The following is an 18,246-nucleotide window of genomic DNA, read 5'->3' as shown; positions in this document are numbered from 1 at the left end:
AAACCAAAAAAAAAATGAGAAGAGAACAAAACCTTACATGCATTATAATAAAAGATGCATGTAAAGTTAGCGATATTTGACTTTTCAGGATGAACCTAACATGCACGATGCTTCTACAGGTGAATTTAAACTTTTTTTTTCCCAAAAAGATAGATTTGAGCGCATTCTTGGTTCATGCTGACACTCCAAAGTCAAATATCATTAACTGTGCAGTATGTCACAAAATGTTAGAAGCCGTTAAAAATAAGTACATCAAAATAATGCGTTGATGAGTCACATGAGCAGAGAACAGAAGACAGAGCGAAGTTGACGCCAACACACACACACGCACATACACACACAGGAAGCGAGAATTTTAAATACAGTGGAACATCCCAAAAGCAAAAAATTGAGTTTTTAAAAATTAAATTGTCTTTTTTTCCATTTGCCATTGTTTCTTTTGGAGTGTTAATTGTTGTGGACTTTTGAGGTTCCACTGTATGGTTAAAAAAAAGAAAGAAAAAGAAATTTTGGTTAAAAAGCAAACAAATCAAAGTTTTTACCCGAAGATGGACAAGCTAGAAATGATTTTTGACCAAATTTGAGGCGTCCAAGTGTGGCCAACTGGACTTCGCCATGACGACAGGCAAATACCAATTGCTTGCCACTGATAAGGGCGGTGGGAAGGCAATTACAATGTTATTTTATACGCCGCTGTTGAGTTTTTGACAAATGAGCCCCTTGTTCTCCGTGAGATCCTTGTCTGGCGTTCCCAGCACAAGCAAAATGCCTCCCTCCATCCATTCCGGCATGCAAATACAATGGCCGCCCCAATGCTCTCATATTTTGGGCACAATGGTACACGTTGATGTATTGGGCAACAAAAAAACGGACACTTTGTTCCTCATAACAAACTTCACTTCTACTGAGGGGCCAATAATGAGAACAACAACAACTTGAAAATGATCCCAAGTCCTGGACCAGAATTATTGCCCAAGTAGACTTATTGTTAATTCGAGGCCACCTAATAAAAAAAATCACAACAACTCACAACCACCAAATAATCGCCACAAGGATGAATCAATGTAAAGAGAGTCATTGAGTCGAATCATTCGGTCGGCGATTTGATTTCATTGATTTCCATGGATTCGTTCGCAGACCTGAGTAAGAAGAGCACTTGGAAATAAAGAAATAACATTTTAATATCGTTTCGATTTGAAATTGTTCGCCTCAAGCTTTCTCACAATTGAACAAAAAGATATTGAAAATCATTTTACATGTACCCCGCTAAATTTAGATGCTTAAAATCATACTTTGTTTTTCCTGCCCCGGGTGAACAAAGATTCTACTATTACCCGACGCAAGCCAAGTGCTATTCCTGCTCAGATCTGCAGAACATGATGATCTTCAAGCCGGCACCACGGGGCACACGGGTCGCGACAGAACCGCTTCTAATTCAATCAGCTGTTAGCCATCACAACAATGAAAGCAAAACAGTCACACTTGTTGGGTTCGCTCACTGAAAAAATACCAGCGCCGGGATTACGCAACACCAGTCATGAGGACTCCAAAGTCAATCGAGGCATTGTCCAGCCCGGTCCGTGGACTTGGTACAGTGTACGGATGGCGCAAACCTCAGAGAGAGAGAGGGGGGGTTACCTTGAGGTGCGAGAGGCAGTTCTGCAGGAAGATGTGCCAGTTGTTGAGGAAGAACTGTTTCTGGCTGACGCACAGTAAGCAGGTCACCAAGGGGTACAGGGCCTGCATGGACGAAAAAAGCAACCAGCGTCAGACAAGAACTTTAATTTAAACATTTTGTGATTTGTGATATTAACCAAAGAGTGCTTCTTTCTGGAGCTAAGGTCAAAGGTGGTCTGGTACAGCTTCTCCACAAAGTTCTTCAGGCACGGCACGTTGACTTCATTCTTCACCGCCTGCGGGACAATAAAGAGCAACTTAGCCGAGGAAGGAGAACAAAGATAATGAGGGAGCTGGCTTCACTCACGGCCGCGACTGGGATCAGAATCTCCACAAAGAGGCCGGCGAGGGCGTGTTTTATGTCCTTGTCCTTGACTTCCAGGAAGTACTGGGCACACTCCTACAAAAAAAGACATGAGGTCACACGTTCAAGAAGTAATGGAGAGGAACCAGTCAAGGCTTACACATTTGTTCACAAAATAAAAAAATCAATCACAGTTGAAACGATTCCTATGGCGGGAAAAGTGTTTTGTATTACGCGGGTGTCCAATAAAACAATTTCATCACTTTCGACTACACGCGAGGCCGTCGGAAACGAGGACATAAACCGGCGCTTCATTAAAGGTGCTTACGAGGCAACAAGTTTGCGGAGAGCTGAATGGAATCTTCGAACGGAGGCACGCGCGGACTTCTTGGCAAAACCTCTGGCAGTTATTCACCGGGTTTTATGAGGCGCTACCGGCTTTGAACAGAGCGGTAAAGTCATAAAAAAAACTTCACGTCTGGTGTGATTTAGCAAACATTCTTATCGGCCGATTGTTATGATGACAAATGTCGCGTCGTGCGTGTGGGAAGCAGACGGAGCGTTTATTCCGCCGCCTTGATATCTTCACTCGGAGGACACATTTGGCATTCCGGGAAGACTTTCCCCTCACCTGCATGAAGAGAAAGGACGCCTCGAAATCCTCCACGGGGTACATTTTGACCCGGAAGAATTTCATGCCCATGATGAGACTGATGATGCACTGCACGATGTAGGGACTCTGCTCTTTTTTCCGGAGCTCATCCAGTTCAGTGTTGAACTTTTTCGTCACAGCTAAAAACCTTACGCACAAAAGATTCGATTTTGTGTGACTCTTGTTCACGTGTGAGAGAGAGTGAAAAAAAAAAAGACTAACTTTGACTGTGTGAGAACTCCAATGACCTCCGCATACAAGTCTGCGATGATGTGCACGTTGCCTGTGTTGGGCCCACAGTATCTAAAATAAAATAAAAGTCACACAATTTAAAACAATTCCACAAAATAAAATAATACTTGACTTACCCCTCTTTGTGTTTAAAGTGCTTAAATGCCAGGTTTAGAACTTCGTGTACTAAAGCGTCCGGCACTGGGTGAAGAGGAATCTGCGACAAACGCAAACAAATTACTCGCATTAGTCAGCAGTGATACTTTTTTTTTTTTTTTTTTTTTTCTTCGCATTGCGACATTTCATTTCCTTCAGGAGCGGAGCCAAGGGCAAGTTGGAGCTGGTCTCCCTGGGGGGGGGGGGGGTCGGCTTTGGGAGTGTTGCTTAAAAATGTGGATGGTCTCCTTTGGCCAAGCACCAAGGAAGGCTGCAAATTGTGCAAGTGTTGATTTATTAGGAAGACCCCCCCCCCCCCCCCCCCCCCTCCAGCACATTCCATCAAACAATCACGCTTTGAAATGAAGAGAAAAACTTTCGATGTACTATTCATAGATATAACTCATCAATGTACAATAATTTTTTTTTTTGGGGTGGTGACACTTCCTGTTTTACAGTAACCAAAGTAGAAGTGCTTTTTCTGGAAAACAATGGAAAATGCAAAGCAGCATTCAAAGTAGCAAGAAGGGGGGGGGCGGCTCACCCGTTTGAGAACTTCCACCGACACCAGGCAAAACATGAAATCTATGGCTAAATCCCTCCTCTCCAGAAGGTAGTCTTTATCTCGGTGCTGCTCATCTCTGCAAAATCAAAAAAGATGGCATGAGAGGGAAATAGTGCACAAAAAAGAAAAGTGGCGAAGATTCTACAATGCGTCACCCTTTGGACTTTGTGCTGGAACGAGGCCTGTACTCGTACGACTCGTCTTCGGTGCCGCTTTGGCGCCGGTACCAGTCGAAGAGCGTACGCAGCAGGGAGGGCAAACAGTGTTCGGCTATGGAGCTCATAGAGCTTATTAACTGGAAAAGAGAGAGGGGGGGGGGGGATCACAATCCAAAATTCATATTTGTTAACCTCTGTGATGATAAGAGTCATACTTGTTAAAATAAAATTCCGATAACTAATTCATTCAAAAACAATAAAATTTGGTTTTTTTTTAAACACTTTTTTAATTTTAACACTTTAATTTTACAATTGAGATAATTTTTTGTTATATTATATATTGTAATCAATAATCACCAAATCTGCCAGCGATTTAATATCAGCGATCTTAACAGAGAGGCATGAGTGGAAAAACGAAAACGCTTTTCATGTGACAACTAACACGCGACACAGTCAAACATTTTGGACGTGGCAGGCGGCGGTCAGCGGGCATGCAGGGCGTCGACCGTGGACGGCGGCCAGCGCAGTTACGCAAGCCACATGCCCGCCACTGCCCCTGGTGGCGCCGGCACGCACGCACACCCACACAAACAGACGTACGCCGGCAGCGAGTGGCAGATTTAGTTGCGAGGATGACACAGCGCTTCCACCCTTGCTGACTTTCCCCTCGCCGTAAATTGTCCTCGTCGGCGGGGCCTTGTTGCGAACAAAGCTCTGCGGCGGGCCCCCATTGTACACACGACGGGCCGCTGAATGGGCCATTGATTGGCCGCGATTCAAATACTGCGCACAAGTGCAGTATGGAACTTGGCAGCGGGTGGTTGGGGGTGGGGGGGCGTTCACACTGCCGCACTGACCTGGTCAAACTGTGCATCCTCCCCTCTCTGGAGGGAGCGGGAAAGAGGTTTCTCCTGGGTGGGGGGGAGGAAAAGATTCAAAAGTCAACAAGGTATGCAACAGAATTTTTTTAATAAAATCATAAATATTTTTGACATATATATAGAACGGTTTATTGAAATGATAATAAAACGAATAATTTGATTTCAAAATGGAGAACAAGTCCCTTTTATTAAAATGTGAAATCTTTCAGAGTGAGGGTGAATCAGCGCCGCGTGTTAAGTATTAATCGATGCTCGTAAAGCTAACGAGCTTCCGCGGTGGCGGCGAGGTCGTTAAAATGACACTCACCAGCGGTTCGGCCATCACCATCTCGATCTTCTTCTCGGCCAGCACGGCGAACTCGGCGAACAGGCTCTTGATGACGAACTCCCCGGGCTTGAGCTCGGGGTCGATGGTGATAATGGACATGGCCGCGAAGTTGTGTTTTTCCCACAGGGGAGTCGTCGAGGCGGGGGCGCGCCGTCTACTCACGCTGCTGCTGCTGACCGGCGCGGAAGCTGCGGGATGAAAAGGGGTCAAAGGTCAGGGAAAGTTGAGATAGGTGGTTGTAAAATGTATCTCAGGAAGCTTTCAGGTCAACGATGGATGACGTGGAACAAACACGACAATGGCGGCGACAACAAGCTGTGTGTTTATTTACAATAAAGATTTCATCAACATGGAAAGCGACTATTTATAACAGAGGCCACACAAATTTGCTTGGCTTGACCATTGACCACTAATTATACAAATCCAAATTTTAAAATGACTCTGGAGAGGACAGTCATGGATGGAGAAAGTCCAAAATGTAACCATAACCAATTGCGACATCACAGTTGGCTTGTTCGGACGTTTTGGGAAAACAAACAGCTCACAAAGGATTTCCTTGGTACACTTTCCACAATTTGTCCCGGCTAAAATATTTCCTTGGGAATTTCTTGGTATGTTGAGCACATTGCGGTGGTCATGTTGTCCTGCAACACAGAGAGCCTTTCAAGCCATTCTTGTCTTTGTTTACGATGATGTCACGCACTCGGCTTGCCTCTCCGCCTAATAACCAATCAACGCCGTGGGCATCCTAATCTTCTTTCTCCTGCCTCAGACCAGCTGGAGCGTCGCACACAAAAGTGCTAATGCTGCACTTGTCAACAACAACAACAAAGTAGAAAAACATAAGCATAACACACACAAGTGGCATTCCAAACTTATTTTCCAAGGATGACATCCAACTGACTTTAAAAAAAAAATGACAAGAGTGATGCCATTTTCCAACTCTGCTATTTATGTCTAACTAGGAAAAAAAAAAAGTTCCTGCTCTTGCCAAAAATGACAAATTTAAATTCCTATATATCATCAAATAATTGGTAAATTGTGAATAGTAAAACTTAAAATTTATTCTAAATATATTTAATTAATAAATAATAAATTCATTTTAAATTTATCGATTAATTAATTAATTAATTTTTTATTAATCATTAATACAATTTAAAACTGGAAGGAAAAAAACCCAGTTTGAGGCTGCGGGAATTTTTCTTCTTTATTTTTTTTCTATTTCTTTTTTCAACACCTTGCTGCTCGAGGCATGCAAAGTACACAAGCCCTGCTTTTCACTTAGGAAATATGATTACACAACTATAGTGACTCCACCTTGTCACAGTTACAAAGAAAAAAAAAAAAAAAAAAAAAAAACACTCCCAGCGGCCTGCTCACTTCCACTGTCAGGACAACCAGCAACAACAGCACAATCACACAAACGGGCTGGAATGCAGAGTTGAGAGTTTCTCTCTTTTTTTTTTTTTTTTTTTTTTTAAAACCAGACAAAAGACCTGCTGCTAATGTTTCTGCGGCATGGCAGTGCCAAATGTGTTATTGTGTCCTAACACGCTCCGGCTGTGGCGAGTTACAACTAAAACACAACGTCAAATCCGTGACTTTCTTTCCGCGAGTGGGTATCGTAAAAAGCACCAAAGGAAGGTGCTGTGTTTTTGATTTGATGGTGCCCTCGTTTGTTTTGACAGGCCCGATGAGGAACTGGCGCCCGACGTGGGAGGAGGGGGGGGGCGCAGTATGAAAGAGGGGTGGAGTGGCGAACTATTGATCGCATTGCAGTTTTGTTTGGGATTCATACAGGTATGGACGACGACAGCAACGATGCTTCGTGAAAAATAAAGCGGCGTGTCGCAACTTCGAGATGACTTGAAATAGCCTCTCTCGGCTAATTTGGACTTTCCCCGAATAGATTTGAAAAAAAAAAACACTAATGTTGTAATTTCCTAAAATAAAATACTGATAAGACATTGCATGTTCCTAAAAATGCAATGCATTTTTTGTTTTGAAGTTTCTGCAATATTCTTGTTTCACTAATTTAGCCTGTGATTGGCTGGTGGCTTAACCCCGCCTCTCGCCCTAAGGGATGGGCGCCAGGCAGTACTCTCGCAGCCCTACTGAAAATTTGACAATCCGGTTCTGACTTTATGCCCGGGCAACTGTTGGCAAGCGGGGGTGAATCTATAGTAAGCATACCGTCGCTGCATGTTAATTATACTCATGTGACACTGCGCTCTGCAGTAATGGCACGAAAATGATGAGTCATCAGTGTGCTTAAAGCTCCATCGAAAGGTCATTATTTCGCTTCTATATGGACATAAATGTTGCATGATCGCACGTATGGATTTATGAATCACGGTATCAACATCCGGGAAAGAAAGATGACACAATGGGCCGACTTTGGTACTATGGTGGGAAATCTGTGCACCCGAATCCACGAAGCAGATTGTGGCCTTTTGGATTTCTTCGAGTACACGTCGGGAAGCTAATAACGGGACAGAGGCGGAAGACGGATCGATGGTCGGGAAACATTAGCTGCCCCGAAGGGGATGGAGAGCAGGGTTATAAAAGCAGGACGTGGGGGTGGGGTGGGATGGGGGGGGGGGGGGGGGGGGGGGAATGAAGGGACTGGGATTTGCGTTGAGTGCTGCCAAAGTAGATTTGGGTGGTAAAACGGAGCAGACAGTGACAGAAAGCGGCAGGAGCTACTTCCGGCTGACTTCTAAATAAGGAAGCACAGGGTTCGAACGGGATGGGAACTTTGAGCAAAAACATTATATGTAATGTATCGTTTCATGTTTCTAGGAGAATTTAAGTTACAAGAACAAAAGTACTATTTGTGGCATATGTGTGGAAACAAACCACTGCTAGCCGTACTAGCTAGCCGAAATATTTCTCCATCCCGGTTCCCTGACATTGCCTTTTTCAAAGAGGTGAAAAACCATCGAGCTCATCGACTGCTCGCATCATCGACGAGACTGCGAGTGGTCGTGTGGCTTTGCCTGCAACCGCCGACGGAAAGTTTGAGCGGTTTTTGAAAGCTCGACTTTTTAAAGCCACAGTAAACCCTAGACCTAGCACCTGACGTACGTTTTGCCTCCTTTCCAATCCAAGTCAGCAATGTCTCAGAGTACGAGGTAAGCGATTTGTGTGCCAATCTCGAAGCGAACACCCGGCTCGCCACGCATCGGTAGCGATATTTTTTACTGGGGGAAGTGAGACCGAAAGATGCGGTTGAACGAGGCCACCTGCACGACGCCAGCCCCATTCGGGTCTGGATTCAATACAATCAGTTATCCTGACACTCCATTAGTAATCCTAACACAGGTTCAAGATTGGTTGAGAGGGGGGGGGGGTCTCGATGCAACAATCCTGCGCAGATAAGATTGCGGTATGTAAACATCAGGTACTCACAGCTGCTGCTCCACGACTTGAGCAGAGATTTGATGCTGATCTCAAAGAAGACCGAATCCTGCAGGCTCAGCATGGCGGCGCCGACTCAAAACTTTGGCATGGTCCGGCAAGGCACGATTTTCACACGGTTGCGCTCAATTTGACCGCTCGCTTCGCAAGCCATTTGGGTTCAATCGACGCCAGCTCCGTTACCCTCCGCAAGCGACGGCCAAATGTGTCATCCTGACCGAGTCGTACGAGCGCGACGCGACCCCGCCGGGAGGTGCCACCCGGGGGTTGTTTAGCTCCAAGTTTGGGGGTTGCCAGGCGAGTGAAGCGATCCGCTCGCTTGCCGATCCGCCTTGGTGCGGCGCATGGAATCCGGAAAGTGGATTAAACTTGTCGTCTTCAAAAAAAAAACAGAGGTGAGGAAAATAGTGCAAGGTATTAACAACGCACTGCGATATTTCCTCTGCGCTGCTCTTCCTGTGTGTGACTGTGCCAGTACTAGCCTGCTCGTACAGCCCCCCCCTCTCCCTCCCCATTCGCTCGCAGGGGCCTCCTCCCCTTCCCGAGCATCGTTCTTTCACACAGACCAAAAGAGAGAGAGAGGGAGGGCGAGCGAGCTTGTTTCGACAGCAAACAGAAGGAGGGGGGAGGCTGGAGAGACAGAAAGAGAGGGTGGGCTCGCTGGCGGTGATGTCATCAAAATGCTGCCGGTGTCAAGAGCGGCTACTGTGCGGAAAGGCTGCGTTAACCCAGCGCCTTGGCTGGCGGCCTGTGACAAGCCGCTTCCTGTCAAAACGCCGCGGCGATACGTGATGCGTCACGGCTGACTCTTGCGGGAGGAGGAAATGGGAGGGTCGGCGCCATCACAACACGAGCCGACACCTTTGGAAAAGAAATACGGCAGACAAACATGACTCGGCTATTCCAAAATAATCAAATAGGGGCATTTTTGGTCACTCTTTCCAGTTGCCCAAATAGAACGAGGATGTATTTTCAGGCAGGGGGGGGGGGGGGGGGGGTCCCATCTCGTGCACATGAGCCACTGCTCGCCACACCCTCTTGGACCGTCAGCTTTCATCCCCATGACTAGTCCCGAGTCTAAATAAAGCCAGTAAGTTAGTGTCGAGCCCATAAAGACGGTAAAAGTATAAAAAAAAAGGCCATTTTGAATTTCAGCAGATTTCAAATACGACCAAAGAAGGGGGGGGGGGTTTCACTAGCACAGCCTCGTGACGTCAGTGTTCAGCCACAGCGTGATTAACCGGGGAGTCTCACACACGCACACACACACCAAGCCTACGCACGCTGACGTTGCTACCGAGCCTAAGTGGTCATTTCCTTTTCCTTGTAATTTGACAGCAGGAATGAATAATCGCGTCTTAATAAGTCGAGTCAGACTTGGGGGGAAAAGGACACTTCATTACGTACAACATTGTTTAAATGCGAGTTAATAAAAGAAGTGTTTGATCGTTTTGATCGGGTTGTGTATCCAGCAAAAAAACTAAAATCAACACAGCGATGAGCAATCTGAATTGATCTGATATTCGAATTCGGGGGGGGTCGACGGTCGTCTTTTCTGGCCGCGTGACATCAAGTCGTTTCGCGCTTAAAACAGTGGACAGGGTTTGTTGACAAAATGAGCCGAGGAAATGAGTCGAGGCCAAGCGCGGCGAGAGACAAAAGGTCTTTGTCCCCCCCTTCTCGTTTGCTTGATTTCTCATCTCTGGCCGTGTCACATGCCCCGCCGAGTTATGCAAAAAGCAAGCGGAGCCGAGCGCAAACAATCGACACAAGCGGGGGACTTTGTGGTGCCGCCCCGACGCTTTTCAACGGACGGGTGCAAGAATCTCCACCGCGAATGACATCATGGCCGTTTTGCGAGTGGCGACAAATCAAAATTCTCATTTAACGGCGCGTTCGAACGGCCGTTTGGCTTCCCGTCGAAACATTCTCGGCAAGGAACACTTCACCGTTCAAATTGTTCATTGTACTTCCCCTGCTGTAAAAGATTTCTCTTCCCCAAAAGGGTTGTAAAGGTCATAGGTCACAAAGGTGAAGGGAGTTTTTGGATTTTTTCTTTTTAAATCACCATCATTGGAACAGGGGGGGTGTAGACTTTTATTACATCATCCAATGTGTTCTACTTTCGGGGCCGCAACAACAACACAAAGACATGCGGCACTTTTGTGCACTCCGGGAGTCTAATCTCGTTCCTGAGTGTCAGTTTACGAGGTGCGCGGTTATGAAGCTACTCGAAGGGGGAGGAGGACCGAGGCATATTTCACCATGCGGCCCTTTTTTTTTTTTTTTTTTTTCTGTTTACACTCTGCGAAGCCTAGCCTAGCATACCTTGCGATGGAGTGACGGCCGTCTTGATTTATTCACCTGATTAATTTTCGCGGCCTGCATTCCGTTCACGACCCGCCCTACCCTGCCTTGGTGTGAAGAATGCAAGATTGCAAGATTTTCACTTCTTATGTCATCGAATGTGCTCGCAGATGAGCTAGCGCGACTGGGGCTGCCGCTAACAGACAGTTTTCACTCACGGAGGCAGCACTTCAGGAGACAATCCAAACATCCCGGAAAGCATTTTTTTTTTTTCTCCGACCTCCACTGGAACAGAGCTTCAGGCTGAAAAGTTGTTTCTGGTTATCGTCCAATTAAACACGCTGAGTAATGCCCTCTTGCAGCATACCAGTATTGTGACACTCAAATACTTCCCCCTCCCTTGAGCAAAATAAGGGTAACATCACGGCTGTTTCCGAGCGAACAACAAAGACGGGACATCGGAATATAAAGCAGCGCCGTTATCGGCGAAGCGGCCAGACTTGGGGAGGGAGGAACTGTTTTGTGTAAACCCAGCTTGCTTGTTTGAGGAATGCAGAGGAGGAACCGACAACACGGTCTCTCTATGGGAACGTTTGCGCTCCGAGGTGCCGGCTTCCGGTGTAGCAGGGGAGGAGGGGGGGGGGTGGGGGAGGGGGGGGGTGGGGGAGGGGGGGGGGGTGAAAATAGCTGCTTGATCAAATAATCTCGAGAATCCACAACAATCTTCTATATACAATCGGGCCTTCGCCAGACATTGATGGCAAAGTTCAAACGTGGCGTCATCGCTGTCCCCAGTGAACCCTGCTTAGAGCAGGTGATGTTCCTGGCCGGAGGATGCATTTCCTGTCTGAAGGGCAGCACTTGGAACAAAAATTGATCCGAAATTTGATTCCTCGACCTCTGCTCCAGTGGGGCCCGAGCGGCAGAGGACGGGCAATTTACATCCGGCCTTTTTTTTTTTGCCCAATCAAATCTGTGCGTGTCATTTACAATCTTGCAAAATAAATTCAAAATGACGTAATTTTTTTTTTTTTTTTCCTCCTCCGCTCGCCGCTAAAATTCTCACACGGCACTTCAATGCGCCATAGTAGAGATTCTTTAGCTATTTGTCATTTAACAATGCGGCCAGTGTTCCGAGCGGGTAGAAAAAAGGACAAACAAAGGTGCCATCGCAAACACAAATCCCTGATCCTGTTCATTAAAATGCTCGAATCACGTCATGGATTTTTTTCCAAACAACAAAAACTTGTTTGTGAGACGGCAGGGAAGTAGCGCCACCTTAAAAGGCAACTCAGGCTAAGCCAGTTCTGCAGAAGGGAGTGGCGCCAAGATCACAGCAAGGCAAATTATCCTTTGGTATGAACACAACAAGCCAGTACGTCTTCAATTTACTAAAACATTGCATTTTTTTTTTCTTCTTCTTCCTCGTTTCTAAAAATACAACTCACCCTGGCGGTTCCGGCCACGTTGAGCATGCTGTAAAAAGGAGGTTTTTCGAAATCGCTGGATGTTTTCTGGTTGGGGGGGGAAACAGAAAAGAAGATTTAGAATCAAATCTGTGAGAGCTGTCTGAACATGCACGAAATTAGCATGAAGAGAAACATTGGAAGAATTTCACCTCTGGCATTTGGATTAGCGCAAACACAAATTAGCGTCATAGAATTTTGTGTATAATGTGGGTTCGGCTTTTCGGTATTGTATAGTTTGTGTGTGCTGGAATTAAAGCAGCAACTCCAGACATGAAAGGAAAATAGTCCATCAGAATTTATGTGCATTTATTTATTGTAATGTAAATGAATAACTGGGTTGATTAAAGCAAAAAATGCCTGGCGTTTATTAATTAGTTAATTTTAACCAATGATAAAAAATAAAATAAACAATACTTTGGCACTCATAGAAGTCACGACTATTGTCGTCAACCTCGCGCTCCACACGACAACATCCATGACTTTGAGTGTGTGCGGCTTTAAGTGGGACACGGCCTGCTGAGCGAGATGGAAGTTGGCGAGCTGGTGTCAAATATGTCATCACGAGGCCGAGCGAGCGGCGGATATCTGGGCTGCCACTTCCTCTTACGCGTGTCCGTCTTATCAGCGAAGGAAGACGCAATACAAACAGTTGACCTTTGTAGCTGATCAATAGCAACAGACGCAGAGATTGCCAAATCGTGTCACTATCCTCCAAACTTGTCTTTATATTCCCAAGTTTCCCAAACAAATTTCTGGAAACATCCCAAAAGGGCATCTCGATCCATCAGCGTACGACAGCATCTTACGTCGTACCTTTGAATTGAGTTCTCCTATTTCGGAGAAGCCCGGCTGGGGTGACCACCGGGGTGCCGTCGCCCGTGGTGTTCTCCTCCACAATAGTATCCCTCATGACCAACAGCCCCATCCTCCTCAAGCGGATGAGCTGTGGGCCGGCTTCCTGCGGCGCGGCGGCGGCCTGGACAGGAGTCCCCTGACCGTTGGGCAACCGACTCTTCAGAAAGTCCATGTTCAACTTTCCGTTTATTCGCTCGGGCGTACCGTCCAGCAGCTTGTGCCACGCCATCGTCACCCCATCCTAAGCGCCGTCGGGAGCATCGAAGGCCATGTGTGAGCGACCACGCCAGCTCACGAGGTAGTCTACATGCCGCACTCCCTTAAAAGTTGTCCGTCTGGAATAACGAGTCACTGGCATAGCGAAGCAACTTCCCTGTTCTGTGACGCTACCTGTCGGAAGGCGAGAAGCCGCAGCGCTTGTTGTGATGTCACCGCCGGCGACTGGGCACTATCTAGGGCGGGACTCGGACGTGTTCCACATGAGATAACGCCGAGGAGGAGGAAGGCCCCGCCCCACCCCAGCTGGCCCGCGTGACTCGTCCAAGTCAAAGAAGGAGATTGACAGGCGGCGTGAGAAGTAGGAAGGCGTCAGAAAGCGAGCTAAAGTCGTCCGTCTGCGGGAGTCGATAGGCCTTATCACGACACTCAAATGCTCGTTCGCTTCCATCCAAGCGCTCTCAAGAAAAACAAAGACAGTCCACTTTCATCGAGGGAGTAGATACAAAACTTATAAACGACAAAATGTGGCAACTCAAGTCATTCTCCAGCCCCCTGTTTTTTTTTTTTTAACAAGCGTGTCAAACAGATTTAACAAATCCATCAGACATCCAAGAAGGAAGGTTGCCAGGTTGGTCTTCTGGTGCAGAAAGGCTGAGGCAGCAGATCCTGCTAAGAATCGCTAAATCAGCCAGACGGGTGGTGACCGAGAGGAGCACCCACTAGTGACAAGGAGGTTCGTATTTCAGAATTTTTTTTAAAATTAACTCCATTTTGGAACTCTGGTGACAAGCAGGTTGCCGTCCGTCACCTGGTGCAATGATGGCAGCTGTCCATGGGTCTGCTGGACAGTAAGAACAATGGCGTCACACGGGGAGGTGGAGGGGCAAGATCCCAATCAGCCCAGGAATGTGAAAGAGGAAGCCCGGGGAACAATGTGCAGCGCTACCCGTGCCGTTCTGGGCCCGCCCCCCCTGCCTTGGCCCGCTTTCAAATGCAGGAGAAAACAGGAAAACTCGTGGGCTGGAACCCAAAGACCCAAGTCTGTACTGTGTGCAGGGAGGGGGGGTGATACTGTAAATCATGAGAATCACTTGCACAGTGCACTTATTTAACCTGCCTCACAGCCACAGATAAGCTCGAAAACAAAGTTAGACTGCCCCCTGGTGGCAATAGTCACACAAGACATCTATCATGGAAAAGTCTACACACCCGTGTTCAAATGCCAGGCTTTTGTGATATATAAAATAAATATTCTTTATTATTGTGACCTGTACAATTGAGTTGGGGAAGGAAAAAAAATAAAGAAAATCCACTTTAAGGTGCCTCTGTTTAATCCCAAATATATTTCAGCGGCTCTACCAATGTAGGCCAAAAAAAACAACATTAAAATTGACAAAATTAGGGAAAAAGAAAAAAAAAAGAAAATCAGGCTAAATGTTTTTTTTAGAATTCAAAAGTCGGACAAAAATACATCAAAAACCACCACAAAGAAAGTAGTCAGCGCTTCGGACTTTCACCACATCAGGAAACCGGTCTTTGTTCTCGTGGTCACAAAAAATCCTTGCTGCCACTTTGTGTTGTCTCTTGGGACTTTTCAGATCTGTGGAGCAGCCTTAGAATCGCTGGCCATCTTTTTTTTTTTTCCCTAGCGAGCGAGAACAAGCAAGGCTATGTTCAAGTTCTCAACGAGCGGACAAAGAAGTCCGGCTGGTTTGGTCACAAGCCAGAACCACACTTGCGGGGCGACCCGGGAGTTGGTGGGGGAACGGGGGGGCTGAAGAATGTCACCTGACCGGACGAGACCCTTCATCCAAATGTTTTGTATCCCTGACCAAAAGCAGGAAACTTTTAACTAACTTTTCTCCTCAATTTTTGTAAGATTTTTTTTTTTTGTTGTTGTGGAGGCACGGCGTCTTTTCAAACCAATATTTGAGGGACTACAGCAAGTGCATGACTTTATGTAACCCGACGTTCTCCTCTCCAGAGTTTGCGCGACATGATGAAAAAAAAAGTTACACAAGCTCAAAAAGTTGGGAAACAAAAGGCAACTTTGCACTTTTCACAATCGGGCCAAACAAACCAAGAGATTAATCGGGCCGGCGTGCTTGGTTCCCACGCTACTTAAGCTCACAGTGGTTAAGAAAACCTCAACCACAACAGACGAGCGACACCTTTTAACCACGTGGAACGGAAGTCGTGACGACAGAACGGATGACTTCTCCAAAAATATCTCACGCTTGACAAAATGTCCCATTCATCGCCCATTTTGCATATTTGCCACTTAACTGTTCTTTTCTCCGCTCATCTGTTTGTGCCCTGCGATTGACTGGCGACCAGGCCGTTGTCTTGGCAACGGGACGGTTCCGCTGAGCTCTGCTCGGCTTCGGGCTACCACCGGATTAAAACCTTCTCCCGAAGCGGCGGAATAATCTGAAGATTACCCTCCGACATCAATCTGTTACATAACTGATCCCCGGCGCGCTAAAGTCTATTTTCCTCCCGGTTTAAAAAACAAAACAAAAAAAAATGGTCCTAAAATTTGCAAAACGACGACAGACGCATTAGTAACGCATTATCGCACTTCCTGCTCCGGCGCGGTGACTTCAAATTCAACGCAACGACCAAAGTGGGTCAAACCGTTGAGGTCAAGCAGGTTCAATGCGTTCCTCTGACGTCACTAAAAATATTTAACAAAGTCCTCCACTCTTGGACCAGACGAATAACTTTGAACTGCATTTCGGTGCCACTCTAAGTCTCAGAGGATGAAAGGCCAAATTGAGAGGGGGGGTGGGGTTAAAGGTCGGCGTAACGAAAAGCATCTCATCAATGATTAGCTCAGCCTCAACCGATATGAGCCGTAATCTGCTTAAGTGCAATGCAATAGGGATGCTACACCAACTCTCACATTTAAACAAATATATTTATTCTTCTCAGTACGAGCAATATGTGAATTGTTTTATGGATAAATATGATTTTTTTTTTAAATCATGTGACTTAAAATGTCACAAAAGATTATTTCCATCGTGTTAAAAAATAAAAATAAAAATCCAGACAAAAGTGAGTCGGACCTCTTGTGGTTCTCCTGTACATTTCTGTGGTGGCATTTTTCCATCTATAAGAAGCAGCGCCAGTTACAAAACACACAAAAAGGCGTTGGACAAAAGCAGCGAGAGCTTCTCTATACGCTCAAACAGACGCTAAATAACAGGCTTGGCCCGACCATAATAACCACGTCCTTTGGCGGGAACCCGACGGGACGAGAAAAGTGACGGGATGGACATTCCTCTTGTGATTTTCCTCAAGATCATATTGGAATGCGGGAGCGGGGTCTTCGGTAGCAACTAAATACGACCAAAACGCCAGCGGTCGCCTTCTCTCTGGTAAAAAAGAAAGAGTGTGGTTTCCTTCCCAAACATCAATTATGATCCAAAAAGCTTGCTCCCGACGCTCGGGATAATCTTTCTCAGCAGGGCTCAATTATAGTTTATTTCCAGCTCCCCGGCTCGGCTCCACGCAATCGAGTGAAAGAGAAAATAAACATGTCGAAAGCTCGCTAAATCTCGCCGCTGTTTCACGCTACTCGTAAGATAAAGTAAGCAAGTTAACTTGCGACAATAATCAGGAGGGATATTATTTTGTTTTTTTATATGACCAAATGATTCCGGGTGGGACAAAAGTATCGGATTAGTATCGATTAACCGGATCGCTGTCGATCAAACATCATTGGGGTATCCAAACATCCATATATACACTTTTAAATCACTTCATTGGGAACAATTAACTTGACATACAAGTATTTTTCTTAAGGAAAGAATTAAACTTGCAAGTCGAGGCACCACTACTTGGACACCAGGCGGTCTCATTTTTTATATATTGAGTGAATCTAGTCCAAAGTGACTTTTCAAACCACAACCGGGGATGAAAAGCGCCGGTTTTGTTTAAACAGGTGACCGCTCCGCTGAATGGAGGTGATGAGCCAAAGGAGCAGGTGCGAAAGTGCCCTATACCAGCCCAAATATTTGTTCAGTCCCATGCGTCAACGCACTTCCCGCAGTGCAACGCCACCGTCAGCAGAAGGTCACTAATTAAAAAAGGTGCACGAGGCATAGAAAATGGCGGCGAGAGCAAAAAAAAAAAAAAAAATGCACGTGTTTTGATTTTGAGCAAGCATTTTAAAAGATTTTTACGCTCTGTCTGCATTGCTGACTTGGCTGCTAATCCCGTGCGGGGCCAGTTTAGAGGAAGGGTGGGCGCTTACAGTCTGGAAACTTCACAGAGCTCCATCAATGTCTCACCAGATTAAAAGGAACACTCATTCATGGCAATTCTTTCTCTGATACTCATTGAAATAGTTTAATACATCTTTGTGATATATATTTTTCACCCTGATAGTGTGCAACCCTCTATATATATATAAATAAATGATCGATTTAAATATGGAATAAATGCTCAAATAACTTTCCATAAATACAAAAAGGCAAAACAAATGCTTCTTTATGTCAAGTGACACAGAGAATTTAACTCCAGGGGTCAAACTCTGCACCATCAGGGTTGGACATGTTGTGGCTTTAAGTCCCTACAATCACGCCACCCTTAAAAAAAAAAAAAAAGAAGAGACACTGAAAGGGAGAAGAGTGACCTCCCCCAAGCACAAATGCCATGTTAGACTTATTTGTTCGTTCGTGACATTCAATTTGGATGTTTTTAATTGTGTGTTTGACTATTTTAAATATGAAGATGATTTTTAAAAGGGCAGTTACACGACTTGACGCAAAATCCACCCAACAGCTTTTTTAGCTCATGTATAGGAGGCTAATGTAAAGAGAGATGCTAGTTAGCCACAACAGCCAAGTTTGAAGTTCATGTTTTAACAAAACAGGAAAAACTGGCGTTTTAACCGTCTTGTAAAATAAATTTTGTGTAGATTATATGACACTTTTACCTCCTCGTTTGGCAAGCTTTAAGGCTGCGTTTAAGCACCCCTCCCTCCCCCTAAAACGACAAAGTTAGCGTGCCGACAACAT

General features: G+C 45.8%; 1 protein-coding gene across 12 annotated transcripts in view; it reads right to left on the bottom strand.

Annotated features, from left to right (window-relative positions):
• Positions 1–18,246, bottom strand: part of fryl (furry homolog, like) — a 38,095-nt gene that overhangs the window by 19,639 nt on the left and 210 nt on the right. For 4 of the 12 annotated variants that reach the window (XM_068652196.1, XM_068652193.1, XM_068652195.1 and 1 more), the window contains exons 1-12: positions 12,962–13,444; positions 12,128–12,193; positions 4,932–5,140; positions 4,601–4,654; positions 3,741–3,880; positions 3,565–3,661; positions 3,002–3,081; positions 2,856–2,936; positions 2,613–2,781; positions 1,985–2,077; positions 1,815–1,913; positions 1,639–1,740 (exon numbers count right to left, since the gene is read on the bottom strand). In XM_068652196.1, the coding sequence (XP_068508297.1) occupies positions 1,639–1,740; positions 1,815–1,913; positions 1,985–2,077; positions 2,613–2,781; positions 2,856–2,936; positions 3,002–3,081; positions 3,565–3,661; positions 3,741–3,880; positions 4,601–4,654; positions 4,932–5,140; positions 12,128–12,193; positions 12,962–13,232 (1,461 nt within the window). In that variant the 5' untranslated portion in view covers positions 13,233–13,444. Of the gene's footprint in view, positions 1–1,638; positions 1,741–1,814; positions 1,914–1,984; positions 2,078–2,612; positions 2,782–2,855; positions 2,937–3,001; positions 3,082–3,564; positions 3,662–3,740; positions 3,881–4,600; positions 4,655–4,931; positions 5,141–8,363; positions 9,346–12,127; positions 12,194–12,961; positions 13,446–18,246 lie in introns of those variants that run through there. The other 8 variants (XM_049722445.1, XM_049722399.1, XM_049722408.1 and 5 more) reach the window with 5 other exon arrangements.

This window comes from Syngnathus scovelli, chromosome 10, assembly GCF_024217435.2.
Source record: "Syngnathus scovelli strain Florida chromosome 10, RoL_Ssco_1.2, whole genome shotgun sequence".
NCBI lineage: Eukaryota > Metazoa > Chordata > Actinopteri > Syngnathiformes > Syngnathidae > Syngnathus > Syngnathus scovelli.
Note: the sequence above shows the minus strand (reverse complement) of the source record. Positions and strands in the feature narration are given on the sequence as shown.